Below are 24,258 nucleotides of genomic sequence, written 5' to 3' on the forward strand. Positions count from 1 at the left end.
AATCAAAGGCTTTTTCATATCCACCCCTTTGTGACCACGTGAGTGTGTGGCTTAACTGGTGATTTCTTGGGTACTAATGTTTTGTTGATGGTTGTGCATAATTGTTAAGTGCTATGGCCATACTAGACATTTTTATTCCAACAAATATCTGCTTTCAGATTGCATCATGAAATCCCATTAGTAGCTGAGCTCAATTTTAAAGCAGGGCAATAAAACTGTCATGTTAAATATCAGGTAACTCAGAAAACAGACATGATTAGATTAAATTATTTTTATTTTTAATAAAATAGTCACCCATTCTTGTTTCTATTGATTCTAGAATAAGACTTCACAACAGACATTTGCTAATTCGAATGAGATCAATGCAGTCCTTATTAACATAAATGACATTTCATTGATTTTGTTTAGTTAAAAATAGTTTATTTTATTGCTACAAAAATTATGTATGATTATTACAAATCTGTACCTAACAGATATGAAGTCTTTGGTTGGTCAGTTTGTCGTCAGAGGCATCCAGATACTTTTAACTATCTTCATAAAGGATTTCATCTATTTGGATATCATTTTCTGCCACTGGCACTGTGTCACAGATCTGTTCCTTGAAAGCCAAGGCAATGGTATAAGGTTTTCCTTTGGGGTGCTGCATGCATCGTTCAAGGTAGGTATCATAGTATCCTTTCCCTCTTCCCAATCTGTTGCCACTTTTGTCAAACCCAAGGCCTGGCATGAGGATGAGATCAAGGCCTCCTGTTGGAAAAAATACATTAGATGAAATAAAGGTTAGTGGATTAACAAACTAGTGCTGTGGATTTCCTTATGGCTTAAATATTTACACATAATTGCCGACACTAAATTAAATTCTAGTTTTATACTTTGCCGAATGCCTCCTTTTTCTTGCACTGATGAAAAATACCTTGACTGTTAAATCTGCAAATTTACATAGTCACCTTATCAACTGCAAAATAATTAGGCCTATGAAAAGCCTGAAGGGAAAAAACACCTATCTTCAAACAAACCCTAGTAACTGAGCACTCAGCATCAACCACAAAATGGAGAAGGAAAAGGAATTAAAAGCAGAGCCATAGAGGGAGGAAACGTGTTAACGTAGCAGTAGAATTTCCTGTAACTGAACCTCCCCCATTAACCAAGCAACTGGGATGTGGTAAATTCTAAAGACTGTGACACATTTGCTCCTTTATATTTAGCACACACTGTATATGCTCTTGTTGGGTAGGTCAGAATTTTTTAAGTGATTACCGTCAGTTGTTGGGTTGGGGGAAAAAACCACTGGTCCTAGTAATAATCTTGCTTGAACCATCACTGTTGCTCTTATGGCTCAGTCCACAACCAGGTCCCTCTTACTCCAAGTCTCTTTGATTCATAAATCTTGGCTTATATGCTACAGGACCCATTCTGTTCTGTGGTGGGGAGCAAGGGCCAAATATGGGCTGAATTGTGGAAAGGGATGCCTGCTTCCCCACTTTCCCCAAGGATATTTGAGATATCTGGATATCTAAGGGGGCATCATCATGGAGCAGCCACTCTGTATGGCATGTTCCCTGAGGTTCGAAGGATTTGCAAGCAGCAATCTACTCAACGCTACTGGAAACAAACAATATTCATTCCTCTCTTTGGCCTCTGCCTCTTCTGCAAGGTGGTGGGGGTGGGCAATAGGGAACAATTGCAGCACAGAGATATTGACTATCCTTAGGGTTGTCTCAGGATCTGTCAGCTTTGGTAATGAGTTCCCCAGAGCCTGAGGTTTTCAAGGTCTTTGTCCCTCTGTGATGCTCACATTCCTCCCCACTGAGGGCAGGGCATCGTTCCTCTGAAACCCTAAATGTTCAGCCTCTTGAAATTCTACAAGAACTTTTTTCCCTACATGTTCTTCCCACAGGAGGGGTGAGTTTATCCTTTCATGACTGAGCTTCTGATCCCAAGTGGTTTAGTAGTTAGCTTGAATAGAACTCATAATAGGAGAGAAACCAAACTGCTGTTGGCTCATAAGTCATTCTCCAAACAAAACAGATATGTAGTCTAATGCATAGATGGCAAAACCTTTACAGATGATCCACCCGTCCAGACTAGAAAAATAGCCTGGTACATTCAGGATCAGATTGACCATTTTTTCCAGTATTAGTAACACTTTGGAGACTGATGTGGTCTGGGGTCAAACCAGGAGGATAACTAGAATTTAGACTCTGCTGCCCACCTTGTTTTGGAAGATGATTCACCTTTTCGGCAGGCAGAAAAGGAAACTAACTATCTGAACTGCTACCAAGTGTAGAGGCAGCCACTGCGTAGAGCCCCACTGCTTGTCCTGGGAGTATGAAAAATCTGGCAAAGGTATCTTCTGAACAAACAAGCCTGGCTAAACTCAAGCAGCTCTTGGGAACCAAGAGTATCACACTTACTAGTTTCTCAGTGTAAAGAAATGGTGTTCTGTTCGATGCTGCTGTGGCAGAAAAAAAGATTAAAATGAGGAGGACAGAATAGAGCAAAACACAGCTGAACTAAAAGAATTGGAATAGGGCATTCATTAACATCCTGGTCACTGTTCCTTATTTGCATCCCAGGAATCTTAGTGTTTCAGCAGTGGTGTTTTATTGAAGTTACTTCGGTTACATCACTTGTTCCAGGTATTTTTACAGCTTCACCTAACTGCAAACCAGTGTCTGCCACCATCTTCGATTGCACTGTGCTTATCACAAACCAACATCAAAACGGGACACCTAGTTGACAGATAATGTACTACCTCCCATCTGTGAGTCAGGGATAAGGCTCTACAGACAAGATGGTATAGGGAAGGTTATACTAGAAGCGCTATAGCTGAATAGGGAAGTTTCCAGGGGTATCCACCTGATGCTACGTACAATTACTAATTTCTGGAAAATATGCTAAAAAATACACTCAGGCCAACTCATTTGCACATACAGAGCAGACTGTTGGATTTCCTTTCACTGCTCATCATTCTTGAAAGAATTACCCATGTGATTTTCCATCCATTGTATCCTACTGACTAATTAGAATATCAAAAATGCAACGCAAGGTAGTGGAAACAAGCTGTCTCTCACTAATATGGCTTGGGCCAGTTTAGCCAATGTGCTTTCAAAAAGGCCAAGGGGCAACAGGAGGGAACTGACCAGCGAAAAGGCTGTGAAATGTTTACTGCTTCCCTCCTACCTGAAGTAAAAGGTGAGGTGAGAGCACTGTAGAGGTGCAAACATTTTTATTTTAAAAGGGAGACAAATGGCCAATAGGCATAAGACAGGAAAACAGAATTACTGGGCAGGAGGTCTTTAGATGCAGTTATACTCTGAAAAATGACTCTAAAAACAGCATGACAGAGTTCCGTGTTTATGGTGTCTCAGCCACTTTAGATCATGTGTGCTCAGTTTACAAATAAAAAGATATGTTTGCTAACTGACAGGCCTGCAAACTCAGCCTGGGATCTAGGTGTATGTCTACATGGCAATTAAAAACCCATGGCTGACCTGTGCCAGCTGATTTGGGTTAGCAGGGGTTACCCCATTCCCATCAAATTATGCCCCCAGTAACTCTTGCCTTTCATTGAAGTTGCATGAGCATAAATGACTGGCCCTGCGACTGGAACTTAGTAAACAATTCTGCTGATGATGCACAAGAAATAGCCTCCAGCTCTGTTGGCTCATATGGTAAAGCGCAGTAAAAACTTGTTTTAGTCACTGAAGTCAGCAGATAAGAGTATATGCAAGGGGCAGATCTCCAAAGAAAGGTACATTTTTACATAGTCATTTTCATTTTACTTTATATGTATATTACAGACAAGAAGAAGGCAAGTGAACGGGAGTGCTGTGGAAAAGGAATTGGCAGGGATAGTGCTGGGAAGAAATAAATTTTCTGTATCATTTCACTCATAGCACAAGCCACACTTCAATTAATTTAGATGTATTAGTTTAAGAAACTTTTTTTTCCCTCCTGGAATCCCTAGAGAACCCGAGCCTGTTTTAATGAGTGCACCCCTCTGCAATCATTGATTTTATGCTGAGTAACTCAAACAAGCTTGTGCAAATCTTCAGTGTGAAAAATGATGCCGTAAATATAGTAATAGGCACCTTCACACTTTTCAATATGCCAGAGTGCTGTAGAATTTCTTTGCCCTGATTCACAATGTACCATCTGATTTCAAAACAACTCATGCAGCACAAGATTAAAGTAAAATGCCAAACAGTAGAAGGTTGACATGCCATATATGCTACTCCGCAAAAAAACCGAAGGCAGTTCAGGTAGTATCAGCCCCAAATCCCAATCTCTGTAACTGTAACTGAGTGCTGTAGAGCTCCATGGGAGAAGACTCTTGCACTCCCCAGACTGCAGGGGAGCAATGAAGCCCCTTATGGCAGGGGTTGGGGAACAACTGTAGTAGGCTCAGAAGTGCAACCACAGAATTCGCACAGGGGAACCAGGAGTGAAAAAGCACAACACCGGCATCAGCACTGAACAAGGCCTCATCAGGACAGTGCAAGGTTGGGGAGGAAAAGTCCCTCTCAACCCATAGCAATTGCCCCCATACATAGGATCCTTGCAATGACAGTGACACCTCCAGCCCTGCCACACAAGTATTGTCACTCATGGATATGCTAGTCCCGCCCACCACAGAACCATGCTCCACTGAATATGGGCCCTGCTTCCCTTTTTCCCCCCCACACACAGCTGGGTCCACATCCACAGAGCGACAGGGTGAGGATTTGGGCTGTACTATGTAAACAATGATTTATTTTTATTATCTTTCAAAACCGAAGTGTAGTTTAAACTGGAATAGGAGAGAATGGCTTCATGCCCCATTCATTTGCCTTTACATATAGACTTTTACCTTCTTTTCTGCAATGTCCATGAAAAAGACCATTATCAATGTCAAATATGAGGCTGCCAAAGTAGGATTCAAAATCACCGAAATGAAAATCATGATCTTTGACAGAAGAATCAGCAATGCTGGTGCGTATGCGATTGACAGTGAAGAATAAATCATAGTTAACGAGTCTGTATATCCTGGAAGCACAAGCAGTGCTGATGGCCATCTCCACAAAGAGGTGAAGGTAAGAATTGGGAAAGCAGGTGGACTTTTTCAAAACTGGCAAATCCTTGGAAAAATAAGGAAATTCATATAAGAACCAAGATAAAAGTATAAAGTGCTACTATGATACTCACATTGTTATTTGCTTCTGAAACTTAGCAAAGAGATGCTTGTGGAGAATACTTGGTCTCTGCTGGTGGGTTGAAACAGGGATGCCACTCAAACCTGATTTAAACAGTGATACAAGGCCTCATTTACTCTGACTGCTGGTAGATTTGCCCTCATTAGGCTGTGTGAAGCCATGATCTCATCTCCTACCAACCTTCGTGGGCCCCTTTGAGGCTTCGTATATGTCATAAGGATCAGGGAAAGAGCAGCCCCTCTATTCCCCAAAGCACAAGGTCTGCAATTCTGTTTGTCCTTTACATGGGCCATGTAAAGTGTGGGGGAAGACTCCTTATGCATCCACACAATGCATCCACACAATGTCTAGGCAGAATCTGGGTCTTGGTAGTCAGAGATCATGTCCTTGCAAGGGAGTGGCAATGTATTTCTAAAATTCATGCTCTCAGCACAGAAGCCTCCTGAGCTTAGGATCACAGAAGGTCAGACTGCAGTCTCATCTTTTCACTGCAGCCATTTGGCGTTTTAAGCATTTTCCTGAAGTACCATGTTTGTGCTGCTTATATTCTTCTGTCCGCACGGAGGGCCTGAGTCTCCACAGTCTTGCAGCTTGTGTGTCATCTAGCTGTTATACAGCACTTTCAATCCCTAGCTCACACACTCATTTGGCTGCATCTGACACCCACTTTCATAGCTGTGAATGATTGCAGATCAATGGAGAATCGAGCCCAGAGAGCATCATTTACTTTTGTGTTTAAGCCATCCTCCTGAAAAGACATTCTCTCTCCATAAAAAGGACACCATAAGCAACATGAGACCAGCTTATGTGCCTGCCTTTGCAGTGCCACTCAATGCTGACTGCTTTTTCAAAACCTATCCACCAGCAGAGAATGAAAAGTTTCTCTGATCCCTGAGTTACACAGCTCAGCTAAGGGGCAGATCACAGGAATAAAAATATCTACATTTTGTTTTTTGTAAAACATCACTTTTTAAACAGGAAAAAAAACCAACTACTTGCTGCCTACAGTTCTATTCCGATTGCATAGAAACAGAAGTTAACACACACTCAATTGCCTTTAACATTAAAGATATCCATCCTGGTGCCTTACAAAGCACAGAAACGGATACCAGCAGGGTTTGCTTAGCTTGGGAAAGTTCTAACACTAAAGGCTAAGTGCTTGCTAAGGCTCTATGCACCCCATAGAATCATAGAATCATAGAATATTAGAGTTGGAAGGGACCCATCACATATTTAAATTCTTTACTTCTTTCTAAATATACTCTCTCTAAATTTTAGCACAGATTTACTTAAACTTGGGTAAAATTTTCAAGAACACATAAGGCCTAGCTCCTAAAAGGTAATTACTGGGAATTAGGTGCCTAAATATCTTTGAGGATCTGTGACTAAGTGATTTAGGGGACTATGACAAGATTTTCAAAAGCGCCATTAAGTCTATTGGATTTAGGCCCCTTACTTTGCTTAGGGACTTTTGAAAATCCCATGCTAAGACTCATTTTAAAAAATGACTTAGTCATTTAGGAGGCTATTGACTTTCAATGAGACTTTGGCTCCTAACTACCTAAATCACTTTTGAAAATGAGACAACCTCCTAAATCACCTAAGAGCTTTTGAAAGCCAAGATAAACCCATTCAATGGCATCCCCAGTTGTGACAAATGCATGGAGATAGGAAATACACAACGTGCTGTACGGTCACCAGATACGGGGCCAGATTTCCAGCAGTACTTAGTAGCTGTCACTGTGGCTCTTACAGCCAGATTTTAAAGAGTTCAGTACCCTATCTTCTAAAACTTGGCCGCTTATTTTGATGCCTAAATGGAAGCAGAACTCTTTTGAACACCTGGCCCAAAACATCATTAGTATTGACACCCGGAGATGAAGATGAGATGATTTGCTATGGACTGGAGGAACCAGCCATGGGTACTAATCTAGGAGCGCCCTTTAATACTGGGGCACTTCCTTTTGAGCCAATTAGTGCACACATGGTTATCATCACTTAACATCATTCCTCATTCACACACAAAGTTTACAGACATTTATTTGGAAGTTTCACAAGCTCACAGATTCACTTGTCTTCAGTGTTATGCTTTTCCATGCTAGCTTAGCTCCAGACCATCTTTGGTACGCATTTTCCTAACTCGGTAACTTTTTGCTGGGATTTTTGGGGAAAGACAAGGTTATGTTCCTGGGCATGACTTGGGGAAGGTGAGAGGTTTTTCTGGATTTGTTTTTCCATTTTATTGTCTGCTGGCTAAGGGCAATTGTTACCTTTGATTAATGAATTAATTTATTTGTATATTAATATTAATGCTGCTGGGTGGTTACTGCAAGTTTAATTATTGTCAGAGCAGGTGGAGCTTTTGTATGAGATTTCTTTTTTTAATGTAAGCTGTTTAGGACAGGGACTGTCTTTTTGTTCTATGTTTGTACAGCACCTAGCACAATGGTGCCCTGGTCCACAAGTGGGTTTTCCAGGCACCACCACATCACAGATAATAAATGGATAGATAAGAATAATGTTATACCTAAATAAATAAATAATTTGATACGCAGCAATGATGTTAGGCTGAGTGGCCTTTTCCTTTCATGGTCTGGATGGGGCCAGCACAGCTGCTGCAGTTGTTAATAACTCTAATAGTTCAGCTCTAAATTTATAAAAGGCCTGAGCTTTTGTGGAAATCTTTGAATTCAAAAGCAGAGTCTCTGTCATTGCAGAGGTTGAACTATCTGAGATGACAGGTGTAAATGAGAAACCTGCTCACTACAAAGCCCAATCCTACACATGTCGAGGTCAATAGGAACAGGCCTACAATCCTGAGCTGGGAAACTGGTCCCAGAATTATAGGGCTCAGTTTCAGAGACAACCATCCATCTGCTCTCCTGGCTAAATGGTGGGGAAGAAATAAAAACAGTTAAGCAATCAGTACTGATAGCAAACTAAAGGACCCTGAGGGTGGGAAACCCATACCTACACTGCGATTCATGTCCTGTAGTATATACATTTAACAGTGGGAGATGTCAAGATACTGTTACTGCCCCAATCTAATGAGCAAGGCGACAAAAACATTGCACTTTGCTGCAATTGGTAAGCTATCTGAAAAAAAGTTATTCATCCAGAACCAATTATGCTGACATCGACCAGTAACGCAAGTGATTACACAAACAAACAGATATAAGCAACTATATATCTCAACTTTCCCCCAGTTAGTCTGCTAAAAAGCAAAAAGAATCCCATGAACAGAAAAAAAATTCATATCCAATAACTCATGTTAGCTCACACAATCAAGCCCTTGAAAATCAGTATCAGAAGTTCAGCAGAAATTCACACGCCCCTAGAAACTGTAAGCTAAAACACAAAGGGCCAGATCCTCAGCTGGGGTAGATCCGCATAGCTCCACTGACATAATGAACTACATGTCAGATAAAGCAAACAAGTTACCTATGTGACTGAGAAAAATCATTGGTTCTTTTATCTGCCATTTTAGGTATCTGCTGGGATTTTTTAAAGCTGCTTTTTGTATAGACATTTCTATAGCCATCACTGTCAGAGTACCTTTACAATCTCAAACACATTTGTATTATGGGACTAAACCTCAGATCTGATTTTATTTGAAAAAAAATCAACCACCCTTAGCTAATTTTAAATGGTCACTAATTTCCTTTCCCTCCAGATGTGTGATATACAGTGAATGTTTTTAACAGTGCAGTATTCCAAGCACCTTAGCAGTGTTTGTTTATTAATAATCACATAACTATTCTAATTATTAAGGGACATTTGTTTCTTCGGAATGAAGTCCCAAGAGAGATCTACCTTTTATTCAACACATGCCAGTAAAGGGCAGGGTTGCCAACACTGGATTTCAAAAATATGGCGCAGACCTCAGATGTCCCTAGTCTTCACTTGAGCCTCTAGGGGCGTGTCCCATCTCCTTCCCCTATTTCCTAGGGGTTCTGTCTCTCCAGCTCTGGGTGCCACAGATAACCCAGGACTTCAGCAAGTGTCAGGAGCTGAGTCAGAGGCTGTAGTTGCTGGTCTTTGCCCACTGCTGAAAGAAGGGGGTTGGACTGGAGGAAGACAGCAGCTAGCTGGGGGAAGCTTTCCTGCAATCTGCAGAGGCACCTTTTCAGATTTCAGTGGGAAGAGTAATTTGCAACAACAGTCTAGAGACAGAAGGGCAGCCAGTCCAAATTTGAGTGGTGTTCTGACCTGAGGCTTCCGTCAAGTTAAGTGAAGTGTTACTCCTTCTTGGATTTCAGGTGCTGGAGCAATACTCTGGACAAGTACGACAGCAATACAGCCTGGGTTGAAAAATGGAATAAAAGGCACGCCATGCTGATTTTTTGTATGGGACAGGTTTTTTTATTTAAATGAGGGATATCTCTTATAATAAAGGACAGTTGGCAACCTTATGCTAGATAGTAAGACCCCAAGTCAGCAAGCCATCCCTATTTAGTAAGGGCCTCCTTCCAAAGAACATTGAAGTCAATGGGAGTCATTAAATTCAGTGGGCTTTGGATCAGGTGCCAAAGCACCTGCTTAAGTCCCACTGATTTTATTAGGACTTAAGTTCCTTCTCAAATGCTTTGCTGAATTGGGGCCTACCAAAGTAGAAAGTGCTAGATAACTAATTCCTCCCCCCTCTACTCTCCATGTGAGGCCCAGTAATTAGGCACACTGTTCAGGTCTATATTCTCTTGATTAGTTTATTGGAGCTGGATTTATTTACAATGTTAAGCAACATCTTAAGGTTTAAAGGGCTAAAACTATAATTCTTTCTTAAGCACTCCAGCCCGAACCCTTCCTCCAGCACAAAAGGCCAAGTCACTGCGCTGTATGCTGAGACGTTCCTTGGAGCCTGGAGAAGAGCTCCTCACCACCACAGAGCAGGATGATTCTTCTGCTGCTTCATAAACATTGCTCCAGACTCAAGGCCACAGTAGCCTCCGTGGTACCTGTGCACCACTCCTCCTGTAAAAGGGATGGGCAATGAATTCACATGACAGCAGGTCCACAGTCCTTACTACAGCTGCTTCCTTGGCCCACCTCACCGTCAAGTCCACACTGCACAGGGAGCTCCGACAGAGCTGGGCTCCATAGCACACGAGAGGTGTTCTCTTGGGGCCCCTTTCCCCAAACAGTGGAATCCCACTGGTTACACTGCAGGCAGTGCCTTGTGCATGTCCACAAGAGGTGGTGGTGACCTGTGGTGACACATTCTTTATGCATTACCACTCACTCAGAAAAATCCCAGTGGAATACTGTCCCTTTATACACTAAAGTCCCCCAAAGGTATAACCATCCAGTACGACTCAGAGTAAGTTAAATATCTTTGGTTATAACTTCAATAAAATATTTTGCAGAAAACAGAATCATCTGCAGAATCTACAAACAGGCATTGAGCAATTCAGCATTTATCCATCTACTCATCCATGTCAATGCTTTGTGTCAGCACAAAACATTAGTCTTCACAATTCACATGTGTCCTGCTCAATTATAGCTTAATTTATACCTCTCCCCGAGAAGCTACATGATCACCATCAGTCATACAGGTTTAAAACAGATGACTGGCAGTAATTCTTTCATTAATAAAGTTGCAAAATACACTAATAATGCTCTTTGCTCAGCTTCTATTCCAATATGTTAAGATGCAAGTAAATATTCTCATTCCATTTTTAGTCCCTTTTCAAAAAATACATTTTTGTAAATTTAGTGCCCAAGAATGGGAGAGGCTGACAGCATTGCCTGGAGCCAGATATAGCATACATGTCCATATGCACGGACATTCCTCTTAGCTCCACCAATAAATATCCTTTCATTTGCAATCAGGACCTCTGGTGGCATCTCTTTAAGACTTGAGTCAAAACTGTAGCTGATTTCACAATATGGAAAAGACCATGTTACAGATCAGACTGAAACCATCGCATGCCTTTCACTTGTGATTTAAGCTTTCTGTCTGTTCAGGTTTAAAGTTTAGTATGTCTCCTTTTCAGAATTTGCTAAAAGAAATGCAATTCAATTGGGTGGTTCTTTGAAGTATTTTCATAAAGTACATCACGTAAGCTACATTCCTCACTTGAAGCCACTTAGAACACTTTCTGGTTTTGCAAGTCCAAAGTAAAGGAAATCATTGCTTAGAAACACTCTGGTTATCTGCCTTAATATTTCCTTCTTTGACAGGTGAGTTATTTGCTCCCATAATCCATATTCCTGAGCAAAGAGGCTAAAACAACTTGACTGTCTATTAGTTTGACCTCAGCAGTATGTAAGGTGTTGGAAAAAATTTTGAAAGAGAAAGTAGTTAAGGACATTGAGGTTAACAGTAATTGGGACAAAATACAACATGGTTTTACAAAAGGTAGATTGTGCTAGCTAGACCAACCTGATCTCCTTTTATGAGAAGATAACAGATTTTTTAGACAAAGGGAATGCAGTGAATCTAATTTACCTAGATTTCAGTAAGGCATTTGATATGGTTCCACATGGAGAATTATTAGTATATGTTTCTACTCCATTGCTGGAACAACCAAATTGTCTGTGAAATATAAATCATTAAGATGTAAGCCATTAATTTCCCCTTTGATGCGTAAACATAACTCCCATTAAGAGTTAGTCCAAAGGATAGAAAGGTTAGGAATGTTTATATGGCAGGATTTATTGTGTATGGCAGCAGGTGACTGCTCCACTGCCATCCATGTCAGACATGTTTTATCATCACAATGACTGAGAGCGGCTGCTTTTTACCACTATATTTCTTACACACAAACCTTATACAGACTATCGACTTAATAAAAATGATCACACTTGGAATCTCTGTCCCCACTCCCTGATTGCTCATTTTTTGAGATATTAGGTTGGAATATTTGCTCTCCCCTTTGTGTGACTGCAATGCCTGAATGAGATTTTAATTATAAAAGCCAGCAAACCTGACACTAGCTCACGCTACTAAATCTATAGGATCCTGACACCTGCTGGTAAAAGGAAATCGTCGCATCACTTCTGAGCATGAATGTGCTAGCTTAATGAGCCTAGTCCTCAATCACAAATACTCAAAATAATTACAGTCAGCACAAGATGGAATTGTTGAACCAGACTGTGATGCTCATGCTGAGTTATATCCTAACTCACATTATGAAGCAGCAGAAGTCATCCCACACTTTGAGATCATCCTTCTCCAGGCTCCAAGAAATTTCCCAGTGTAAAGGACGAGGAGGTGTGAGGTATATCACAAACTGGTCCACTCCTAGTCATCTCAGCAAAGAGCACAAGGATTAAATGGGACAAGGAGGGAGATCTTCTCTCCCTAATGATGGTCCATCCAACTCCAGGCTGAAGCACACTGTTGGACAGCATGGAAACGTATCCACTCCCATTGCCCATACTGTCTCTACTCTGTGGACAAAGAGGCTCCAGTGCTGCCAATCCATGTCTACATTTACTCCAAAAACCATGAACAAAAATAATCTGTAAGAAGAAAAGCAATGAAGATAAAATCTTTGTTTAAACTAGTCTCACGGAGGTAGACAGTAATACTTGCATGTTCAAATTTTTCTCTCAAGACTCCCATGTAGGTTTCAGGCCATATTCCTGAACAAATGATAACCTATTATTTGCTTTTGAAAGACTTCTGTATCTAGGAAACATTACTAAGAAAATAACACTGTTATTGTTCACACTGTAATAAAATTAGCTCTCTGAGACAAAACACTTCAGAGCCACTTGCAGTGAATTTACAGTCTTTTACTATGCCATATCCACTATCCTTTACACGTTAATTAATTACAGAAGAAGTAATCTTTTCAGTTGTTTTGCTGAGTGAGAGAGATTAACTAACAAGGCCATTTTATGCCAGGAGAATAGCAATACAACATTTAAGAGTGATTAAAAGGAACAGTAACCTTTTAAAGAGTTAATGAACTTTACAAAAGTGAATAGCTTTAATATTCCAGAGGCTTTTAGAACTCCAACAACATGTTGTTGGTTAGATGTGCTGTTAGAATTAAGCCATATTTTGTTCAAGTTCTACAGGCTACACAAAAGGAGTTCAGAGTAAAGAAGTTTAAAATGTTACAAAATTATGCCAGTGAAATCCACCTGCTTTCCTACTACAGCAGTTCATTTATTACATTCCAAAGAAAGAGAGAGCAGCAGTGGCGAGGTGAAAGGGACTTTTTAAAATCATGTGTGTTACTGAGAACAAAAAGAGGTAGGGGCACAGCTAAAAGTGTACATAAAAATCCAGAGGAGTGGGTGCTGATTGGTACTAAGCAGTCTCAGGTAGCTGCTAGAAGCTAGTGTAGAAGCCAACATTAAGAGCAGGCAATTCTGTATGACTCATGTACTCAGTCCAAGAGCCAGCCAATCAGAATGCAGGAGCTGGTGGAAGTTCCCATCACTCAGCCAAAGGATGGAAGATAAAAGAAGGCCAGTGGACATGGCTGCTATCATGGCTGGGTCTCAAACCTGTACCGTTTTGGCCACAGGTGTTATTCCAGCCTTACCTATTAGGGAAGCTCAAGCCAAGCTAGTGCAAGTCTGTCTACTGAGGCTGAGAGGCTCACTACCAGTTGCAATGTAACATACCATATAAGAAATAATGTAGGGTCCTCTGTGGTGTATTTTATGGACCTAGAGGGTGTATTGGGAGGAGAGTTTTTGTAACAACTCAGGAAAAAGGCCTAGGCATCTATGTGGATTGCTCAGTGGACAGCAGCAGTCAAAAAGCAAACTATGCTAGAGTGTATAAAAAAATATAAAGGAATTAATACTGAAATTATAATACCACCATTACATAAATCAATGATACACATCTTTGCTTCAGATACTGGATTCCATTCTGGTCACCCTCTCTCTAAAAGGAGATAGCAGAAATAAAAGAGGTCCATAGACCAGTGGGAAAAAATATCAGAGGCCCAGAAAAGACTGTTATGAAAAGAGACTGGAAAGATTAGGATGGTTTAGTTTAGAGAGGAAACAAATACAAGGTGATATGATAGAGCTTTAAAAGAACAATTAATATTATAGAGAAGGTAAATCAGGTTCTCATAGTTACCCTCTCATAATACAAGGACAATAGGCCAGTTGATGAGATTGAAAGGCAGCAAATTTAAAATGGAGAAAAGGAAATATATTTTTATATTACACATAATTAAGCTATGGAACTCATTGCCACCAGGTAACATTAAGGCCAAAAGCTTAGTACAATTCTGAAAAGGATTAGATTCTTATAATAATGATGAGAGCATTTGGATGGATGGATGGAAGGAAGGAAGGAAGGTTAAGCCTTATATTTCATGGCATAAATAAGTGCTAACTGATGCAGGATTAAGGAATAAATTTCCCCTCTGGGCACATTATTACATAGCTACACACTCAGGAGTTTCTTGCACCTTTCACTGAAGTATCTGACATCAGCCATTGTCAGAAACAGGATACTGAACAAGATGCAACACTGGCCTGATCTAGGATGGTAATTCCTACGTTACAAGAGAGTATGAATCAACTCTCCACCAAGGACTCATCACCAGAATGTTAATGATTCACTAGAACTGAATTGATTCTTCCTATGCAACAAAATACTATGGCTCATTGTCTTCAAGCAGAAGTTCATTCCAAACTTTAAATCATTTCATTAAAAAATAAATTACATTAAGAGCTAAGCCTCAATTTCCAATTTTGTTTCATGACATGGTCTCAGCTTTTCTTTTTATGACCATTCTAAAGAGATTTTAAATTATAATCTATCCCTTGACATATATTGTACTGTAAATTTTAATCAAGTCTCCCCAAAGAGAAGACAATCTACTAGTACCCTCAATCACTTTAAAACCTTGTTTGTAGCATTCTGTTTTCCCACTACGCAGTAATATTAACATCATTGCTTCCACCACGTGTACATTCCATTTATCTGACATTCAGAACATATTTTCTTTCAATCTGTCTCAGTAACCCCCAGAGTACTATATGCAATGTATCTTATTTCAGAATGCTTAGTTTTATAAGCTACCATTATTTCTTCATGTATAGCTATTGCACAACTAATGTGTCTGAAGTGACATAAGACATCTACTTTGCTTTCAGTTATACCATTTTCCTCTTATTTTTTTTCTATTTCTAAACTTCTTCATATGTCTCATATTTCAAAGTCCTCTTATTCCTGGTACACTGTTTTTAAAATTCAGCCTCTGATCTTTTTTAAAATGCCACCTTTCTTTTGTAGCCGTATTTTTCATGTGACCCTCTCAATAACATATTGCCAATCCATGTGTCCCAACACTAAAGACTCTATATATTTTTAAGTCGTTAAGAATTCTGAGCTGATTATAGCTGCCAATGTCCTAGGTGTGGTGAGTGCAACATAAATAAATAGCAGGACTTTAAAGGTGGCTAAAACAGAGTATTTGCAGCTAAAAATATTTCTGCAAGGTAGTTCCCAAAGGCAAACTTTGAAATGGGGCTAATGCTCCCTCAATAACAATTTCAAAGTACTTATCAGTGGGTTGCTGCAATTGTAAATTAAAAGTATCCATTTTCCTTTCAATGGGATCATGTTAACTGGCCTAAGCTGCTGTACTCAACCCTAATGCATCCCCAGAGCAGGACCATCCTGTGTACTGAATTAGATGGAAGTCCTGGGTTAAAAATAGTATGTTATCATGTAATTAAAGACCGTATCATAATGCATACTCACAAGGAGGCCGGACTTTGATTTTGCCACCATTGCACATTTGCTCATTTTGTTGCTTAGTATCTAGAATGGCCAATAGAAAGCAACACTGTAAATGACAAATGAACTGTCATTTTTACATGGTAGAGAAGATGAAAGACTTCGTATTGGAGAAACTGTCAATCTATTTTTACATCAATAATGTGTGTAATGCTGTGCGCTGCCAAGATCAAACAGTACAATCCTGATCTAACAGAGAAAGGACTATAATTAAAGGGAGTATCTCTATCTGTTAGGACCTGTGATCCATACCCAAGGTCTAACAACACAATGCATAGAATAGATAGTGAACTATTCTCCTTAAGAGCCAGACTTGTGAGAAACAAAAAAGTTTTATGGATAGTCTGAGGTTTCTTTTTTTGTCATGTATATAGTCAGTGGTGACATAACTTATGTACGTACCTGCAGGACATTTAATAGAAATTAAATAGCAATATATGCAAGCAATGGGAACTTTACTATTATAATACCAAGTTATCTACTCATAACAATTTAAAAATACCACACATCACTACAGTATTTGATAACATCGTGGAAATAAATGATTCACACATGCATAATTACCAGGGATGGTAGGGATGGTAGCAAAGCAGCTTGGCATTCCTGCAAACGTACTGAAGTTTAATAAATATGGCAACACCCATGATAAAAATATGACATTTTGCAGAGGTTCTGTATGTTTTTTTGTTGGGAATAGTGTGTCTACTTCATGTCTCATCATGCAATAGCCTCAAAGACCTTAAAGGCACTTTCTAACCTTTGAAAAGCTATTCAGAGAAGAGGAAGGATGTCTGCATTTCCAGTCTCTAAACAGGATAACCCCTGAATTCATATAAAGATATCACAAATAAATAATAAGCAGGACAATAATAAGCAGGACAAAAGAGAAGAAATGAACGAGTCAATCAATAGAAACAAAATTAAAGTGAAAACGCTGATAAATGGAGACCCAATACTGGTGCTAATGGTCATAACACTAAATGGCTAAAGAGAAATCCCATGAAGGTAAACTAATGCTTCTGGGAAAGGAACATGCTAATAAGAAACATTTAAAATCCAGTTCAACTGAATTGGTTTGAACTGCTACAGTGTCTAACTTACAGGGGCTGTTGGCGACTTTGCCTAACAGTGCAATCTAGTAACCTGGTAAATCTCTGTACAGATGAGCATCTCTCAGAATCAGGTTTCCCACATGAATTCAGCATTTGCCTTCCATGAATATTCTTAAATATTTCTGCCAGTGAAGACGTTCACCGGAATATTTGCAGAAAGCTAACCCAGAAGGAGTGTGAACAAAGGCAAAGCAAGTGTGTTTAGAATGTGTGGACAGTTGGAGAGGGTTGGATTGACAAACTGGATGTGGTAGAGTTTGATTTGGAGATCAAATGACAATAAAATTAGTATTCTACAGGCTAGAATTTTTATATTGACTTATAAAACTGACTAACTTGTAGATCTTGTAAAGTGCCAAGAGTCTGAGGCTGTAATAAATAAACAAATGAAAATGTGAATGAATAATGACAGAAAATGATTTGAAATATTCACCCAGCTCTAGTAGAAAGTGCTTTTATTTTGCAGTCTAAGGCCTCAATCCTGAAAGCTTTTCTGCAGACTCTGTGTAGGCACTAGGATTCATCCATACAAAACAACATTTAGGATCAAGGATTCTATAAAAATGTCTACGTTCCAGCCTATAGAACTTTCAGAAATTAGGATTTCAGGAACCAGAGCACATTCTAACATACTGTTCTTCCTTCCCTTCTAATAGCTTCTTATTGACCCCAGGCAACTTCTTGCTCATTGAATCTGAGGCTATGGCTACCCTACAGTTTAAGTCAACATAAGTTATGTCACTCAGGGGAATGAATTAGCCAGCCCCCTGAGTGACATAACTTATGCCGATTTAAGCACCAGTATGGACAGCGCTATGTCAGCATTAGAGCTGTCACCATTCGCAGGGGACTGAAGTAATTAAGCCAACGTGAGAGCTCTCTTCCGTCGGCTTAGAGCAGCTACATTAGAAAGCTACGCTGCTGTAAGCTCTCTAGTGTAACCATAGTCTGAGAATCAGCATCAGAAAGAAGGAAACACTTACCCACAGACAAAGCTTCTTCCCTTATATCATCATCACCAGGCTGATGAATGTTCCAAGATGTCAAAGGAAGTGAAGAAATTTCTTCAGCGGAAGTTAACTTTACCATATCCATGTGACTGCTCCGGGGCTTGTACTGTGGAATGAAACACTCCTTCCCTCTCTGAAACATGTCCTTAATGATTTCTTCTGTCTGGACTTCATCTTGCATACTCAAAAAGATTGCAATTCTTTGGGACTCTTGGTACTTGGAATGCCCAATCACCTACACGGGAAATTATTGCAATGAGGTTTAAAAGTTTATGAAAAGATCCACTTACATTTTTAATTAAAAAAATAAATCAGGTTTAAGCAATATTCTCAGTTGAAAGCTTGAAAATATAAATGCTCTCGCCAATGTTTCACATCAAGAAAACATTTTTCCACCACCCGTCTTTACTAAAAGTGAAATCAACATAGATGATTTTGTGTACTCAGTTTATAAACCATATTAGCATTATTGAAGATGTAGTAACCTAGCTCTGGAACAGCATTTGTGAGATAACTCACGGATGGGACATTTCCCTCTTGTTACTGGCACAGGACCACTGTTCAGCATATTTTGTTGATCTTATAAGCATTTGTGCTTTACGCATTTTTAAAATCTGTAGTGTAAGCACATTCAGGTGACCAACGTCATTGCAGAAAAAGTGCAGGGGAGAGGAAGATGCTACAGAGCAGAGAAAGTATTTGTATTCCTCATTTTTGTTTTTTGTCATACATTTTGGGCCTTGGCAGGTGAGAAGTACATCTATGACAGTGTCCATGTCCAAAACTCAACGGAAAAAGCTAGCTAAAAGCTTTAGCTGATGCAAACAGTTGTTTCCTCCTGCCTAGCTAGGAAAATAAGTTGAGGCTCAATGCTTTGCAATATCAGGCCCTTAGTTCGAACTGACCTTTGTTTGAAGTCACAAAAGTGTTTTCCTACATGCTTCTGCTGATAGGCAGTCTTACTGCTGCCCACTCTCCTGGCTGACCTAGGGGATGTAGGAGAAATTGCCTGTACACTTGTTTGATTTAGAAGAGGCCCTCTAGACAAGGGGTTCTCAAACTTCTTTTGCTGGGCCCCCTTTTGAAAATATTTCAGGCTGATGACCCGCTCCTAAAAGCGACGAACCCCTTCCCCCCACCCCTCGATGCCATGCCATGCCATCCCATCCACCCCCTATGTCATGCCTTCCTTGTTTCTGCACTGCTGCTGGGGGTGGCGCTGCCTTCAGAGCACCGGGCCAGCAGCCACTGTTCTCTGGCCACCCAACTCTGAAGAGCTCTGGCTATCAGCCATGTGCAGGGCTGACAGCTGCAGCGCCAGCATACACAGGGGCTGACACCTCCCGACTCCCCTCCCTCCATAATAATCTCATGATCCCTTGAGGGGTCCCAAACCCCAGTTTGAGAACCCCTGCTCTAAACTAAAAAAGATGGACAAAGGCTGAACCTAGGAAAATTAAAAATTGCATATTGTCTGCATGATAAAATGTAAAGTTTCAGAGTTCATGTAACACCCTACTGAACCACGCTGAAATTTAACAAGAGGGTTTTTAAGGCCAGAGTCCTGATTTTCTGTTGCCCTGCACCTTGTGTCATCACTTACACCAGAACAAAGCAAGTGTAATGTGCTTCCATTCTGATTTGAAAGTGATTTACACAACTTTGCACTGGTGCAAAAGGCAAAGAGCAGGCTACACTTATTAATACAGTCTTATTTAATGGGATTGGAGTATGCAGACCAGAACTAGAATCCTCTTTTGTGTGTTTGTATAATCCTGGGCTAATTGTTGTTGTGCGCTTTGACCCTTGTCACTTTCCCTTTTTTATAGTTCTTAAATTCTCACCTATATTCTTTTTTCTATTTGCGCTTGCTTTTAACCCTTGCTTAATTCCCTCTGCTGACATCTTTTACATTTATTTTAAAAACCTGTAGTTATTTGGCTAAGCTCCCCTTTGCGTGTGTGTAATATATATAAACTAAATCATCTCTATCCCTTTACTGCCTTTTTAAAAAAATAACTACCCAATTCCAGTCTTCCCCCCTCTCTCTCTCTTCACGTTTGCTTTTATGCCTACTTCTCCCCTTCCACAATGGGGAAAATTCGTAGTGCGATCAATGCATGATGCAGTTACATTGTGCTTTTGAAGACAGATACAATAAGACAAACATCCATATTAGTCCCAACAACCTGAAGATGTCTCCCTGGCCCTGGCAGTAGCTCCTGTCACACTCCAGAAGGTTCCAAAGAGAAAATGTTTTGGCCTTTGTACACTAGTTGATGGCTATTATTGCAGAACCAGAGCATGCAAACAGCACGACTTTAATCAGGAACACAAACATTAAGCAAGCACACCAATGCAGTAACTAATTAAATACTAGTGGGTAGGTCAGCCTAGTGCAACTATTCCAATTTGAATTTAAGATCTTTCCAAGACAGGAATTTACGTAAAGGCATTCAAGTTTTAAGTCAAGTAGCCAAGTCTTTCTTATCCTTCACAGCTGCAATTCTTGATATCTATTATAAAGTTAATATTTCAGACTTCGCTCAAGATGTTTTCTCAACATTTGCAAACATTTCTCGATGTGCGCTATACTAGTCTCCTGATATCGAAGGTAATTCCTTTATCTCAATCTGCCACTGACAATCTGTTTGAAAAGAGCTTTGCATTTAGTTAAATATTTGCAAAAAATACAATGAAAATCTAGATCCCCGACTCTGCAAACGCTTACACATGGCTTACTCAGCAGTAAAGTTAAACACTTGTGTGTTTGCAGAATCAGGCTTTAGCCAGTTTACATACTCTGCTGCAGACTAGACAGTTGACCAATATCTTCCTTTTAGGTGAGCCCAACTTAAGGGTTGACTGTTCAAAACCTTTCAGCATTGCCATAATTCTGCCTCTGCTGACACCAGTGAGAGTTTTACTATTGAGTTCAATAGGACCGGAATTAGGCAGGTGCCTGGTGCTTCTGAAAATTCTCCCCTTTGTGAATTAGCCATTTACAAAGATGACAGGAAATGCTATGTATGTTTCTCAACAAAATGCACGCTGTCCTACTGCAGAAATTCAAAGATTGTAAGTTAAGCACCTGAGGTTCACTCAGAATTGTATTTTCATGTGAAATTATTTCATATTAAATATTGTAAGAATAGGATTCCCAGATGGAGAAACCTATCTAAGTTCTACCTGCTTGGATATGGTAGAAATCTATACTTCTTACATAATGTTTGTGTGCTGTTACATTCCACTCCAGAGATGGCTACAATTGGTGCTAACTGAAGTCTGTAAAGTGCTTTGAGTTCCTTTGCCCAAAAAGCACAATACAAATGTGATTCCCCCAGAAGTACCCATTGACATGGCCAAGAAGCAGAACTGTGTTTACATGCAGTGACTTTAAAATAAAATGGTATGAGGTTTATTAAAACAATAAAATATCTATCAAACAACTGTGTTTATCCATATGCATTGGGTATCGAAAAATGTAAACTATTAGCATGCTGTGTTAGCATATTTCTTAGGTAAATATAATATGATATCTTTTCAATGATAACATTAGCAATAAAATTACACAGAGAAAAGATGTGGAAGGCACATACAGAGTTAAAAATAAAAGCAAAGATGAGAGAAATAATTTCAGAATATGCTAGACTTTTATTTATAAATATTGCTAGGCCCAGGCTATTACTTACAGCTGAATAAAACACTCACAACAGAACCTGAAACCATGTGAAATGCCATTGCTTTTGGGTTTCTTTACAAACTTGGGCCCTGATCCTGTAAACACAAACACGTTTAACTTTACGACCATGAGTATCAGTGCCTTAAGTAATGGGACTATTCACAATAGCAAAGTTTGCAGAATCAGGGCCTTACAACCCAGCCCAAATTCTTTTAAAGGCCTGTTGTGAACCTTGTGAGCCTACCTATAGCTTCTCATTGGTTTTAAATTATGTTTAGCAGCATCAGTTTAGCTGAACAAGACACAGACAACAGCTCTTGCTCCAAAGAGCTCACAGTAGAAGACAGATTAATATTTAGAATGCTAGCTAACAGATTTTAAAACCCGAAGGGAGACAGGGCAAGCTGTATTTTAACATGTGTAAATTAGTTGAGGTGAACCCTCTGTTTTGCTACCGGCACTGTACTAGTGTTGAAAAACGTGTTAGTTCATATGTGCTATCTTAGCTTTTATTATTATTATTATTATTACTACATTATCCTAGTGTGGCTAGACCCATAGACAAACTGAACTGGAAAATCCAAAGGAGCTGATTTAAAAGTTTATATGATTTAACTTGTAGGAGTGGAAGACATATTGGGGGGTGGAATATGAATGGAAGAGCAGGAGGGGGATCTGGCACACAGCCCTGGAGATCAGTCCATGTGTAGGGGGGCAAAGGTCTGGAGGCAGGAAGGGGAGAAGAAAATGAACTTAGGTGTGGAGCAGAGGTTTAAGGGAGAGGTGGGGAGAGTTCTGTAACAGAAACAGGCAGCTTGGGGCTCCTCTGCGCCCCAAAACCCCCAAATCAAGGCTGGCCCAGAGCCCCAAGGGCAGGACGGGCCTGGCCCCAGAGGGCTAAGGGGGGCAGGGTGAGTGGATGGGGTGCACGGCTGGTACTCGGCACAAGCTGGAGCCTGCGGGGCTGCACAGGGGAGCGGAGCTGAGCAGCGGAAAAAGGCGGAGCCTCAGTTCCTGTCCCTGACCGCCCCCAAACGCGGGAAGCCCGTGAGTCACTGTCCGACCGCGACCGCCTGCTGGTGCCGTCAGCGGGGACGGAGGGCGGCGGTTAGCCCCAGGGGACGAGACCCAGCCACAGAGCCCGAGGGAGGGGGCGCAGCCAAGCAGGGTCCTAGCCCCGGCCTGGGCTCAGCCCGCCGGGAGGGAGCGAGCGAGCGGCCGCCGGGCACCCACCTTGCGGCTCAGCAGGCCGGACTGGCGCTGCTTCTCCGCCTCGCTCAGCGCCCTCAGCCGCTGCTTCAGCTCCGCTCGCAGCGCTCGTTTGGCGGCTCCCAGTGCCGCCGCCGCCATCGGGCCACGTCCCGCCCCTCGGCTCTCCATGCGCAGAGTGCGTGTGACGGCAGGGCCGGGCAGGGCCCCCCCCCCCGGCGTTCCGGCTCCGCTGCGCTGCGCACCCACCTCCCCCCGGCCCCGCTCCCCAGGGATCTAACAGAGGATCCCCGCCGCCCCAGCGGATCCGGATCCCCGCTGCCGAGGGGGGCCCAGGCCACAGGCGGTTTCTGGGCCCCTGCGCTCAGGAGGGGGTTCCCCAGCGCCCACGTTTCTGCTGCCCAGGGGATTCCCGGCTGCCCGGGGGACGCAGCACCCCTGTGCCCGCTGCCCGCAGTGTCCTGGAGCTGCTCACGTGCGCAGGGTTAAGCCCCTGCAAGTGTTTGTTTGCCGGGGGGCCGGCCCTGGCGAGGCGCTGCGTGGTTCCAATGCGGAGTTCCATCGAGTGAACATTGCCTGGCGCTTTTTACCCTGTATTGCCGCCTGTACAGAACAAGCTCTTGTCCCAGGACCATTCTGGCCACCCACGAGACCCCCGGTTCACGCATTCCGATTGCAAATCCTTGTGAGCTTGAAATGAGGAGCTTTGCCTTGCTATTGCCAGCTCTCCTGCCTGGCCTTATCACCAGTGGCGCCGTGGTTGGTGTTCTTAAACCGGTAGCTCTTGCAGGGCCCAATTATAATGTTTTCAGGCCCAGTACAAACTTGTAACATCGGCCCCCCTCCCGCAAACATCCTGTACCTACAATCTCATGAGCCATGACAATTTTTTTCTCATGGTAATGGGGGTTGCAGCCTGGGCTGGGCGCCCCCCCTCCAGGGCCTCCAGGCCCTGGTAAAGTGTACCCTTCCACCCCCCCCCCCCATGTGGGGGCCCTGAGCTCTTGGAGTCATGTGATGACTAACAAACAATCTCTGCTTCCACAAACTTCTAATCCTCGAGTGCGAAGAACAGTCTGAAAACAGTCTGCACCCTAAAGAGTCAGAAGCCAGGTAAATAAAGAGCACCTACTAGTTTTTAAAATCTCATGATTTTAAAGCCAATCTCATGATTTGGGGGGCTTGACGTCTGATTTTTGAATGCCTGGAGAGTCACAATACTGTGAGGGTCATTTTAATGCTTCAGACTTTACATCTACTCCTAAAATCAACCCGTTGAAAATGACTGTCAAAAGTATTTTGGAAGATGTCCAGAGCCAGTGTG

General features: G+C 41.5%; 1 protein-coding gene across 1 annotated transcript; it reads right to left on the bottom strand.

Annotated features, from left to right (window-relative positions):
- Positions 1–256: 256 nt before the first annotated feature.
- MTHFS (methenyltetrahydrofolate synthetase) lies at positions 257–23,097 on the bottom strand. Its single transcript, XM_067555697.1, has 3 exons — positions 22,959–23,097; positions 18,017–18,278; positions 257–747 (listed from the first exon to the last, which is right to left on the bottom strand). Exons 1-3 carry the CDS (start codon positions 23,073–23,075, stop codon positions 524–526), a joined length of 603 nt encoding a protein of 200 aa, XP_067411798.1. The 5' UTR covers positions 23,076–23,097; the 3' UTR covers positions 257–523.
- Between the last annotated feature and the right edge of the window lie 1,161 nt (positions 23,098–24,258).

The sequence above is a fragment of the Emydura macquarii genome, unplaced genomic scaffold (genome assembly GCF_026122565.2).
Source record: "Emydura macquarii macquarii isolate MOO-44397 ecotype Brisbane River unplaced genomic scaffold, CSIRO-AGI_Emac_v2 contig_1644, whole genome shotgun sequence".
In the NCBI taxonomy this organism is placed as follows: Eukaryota; Metazoa; Chordata; order Testudines; family Chelidae; genus Emydura; species Emydura macquarii.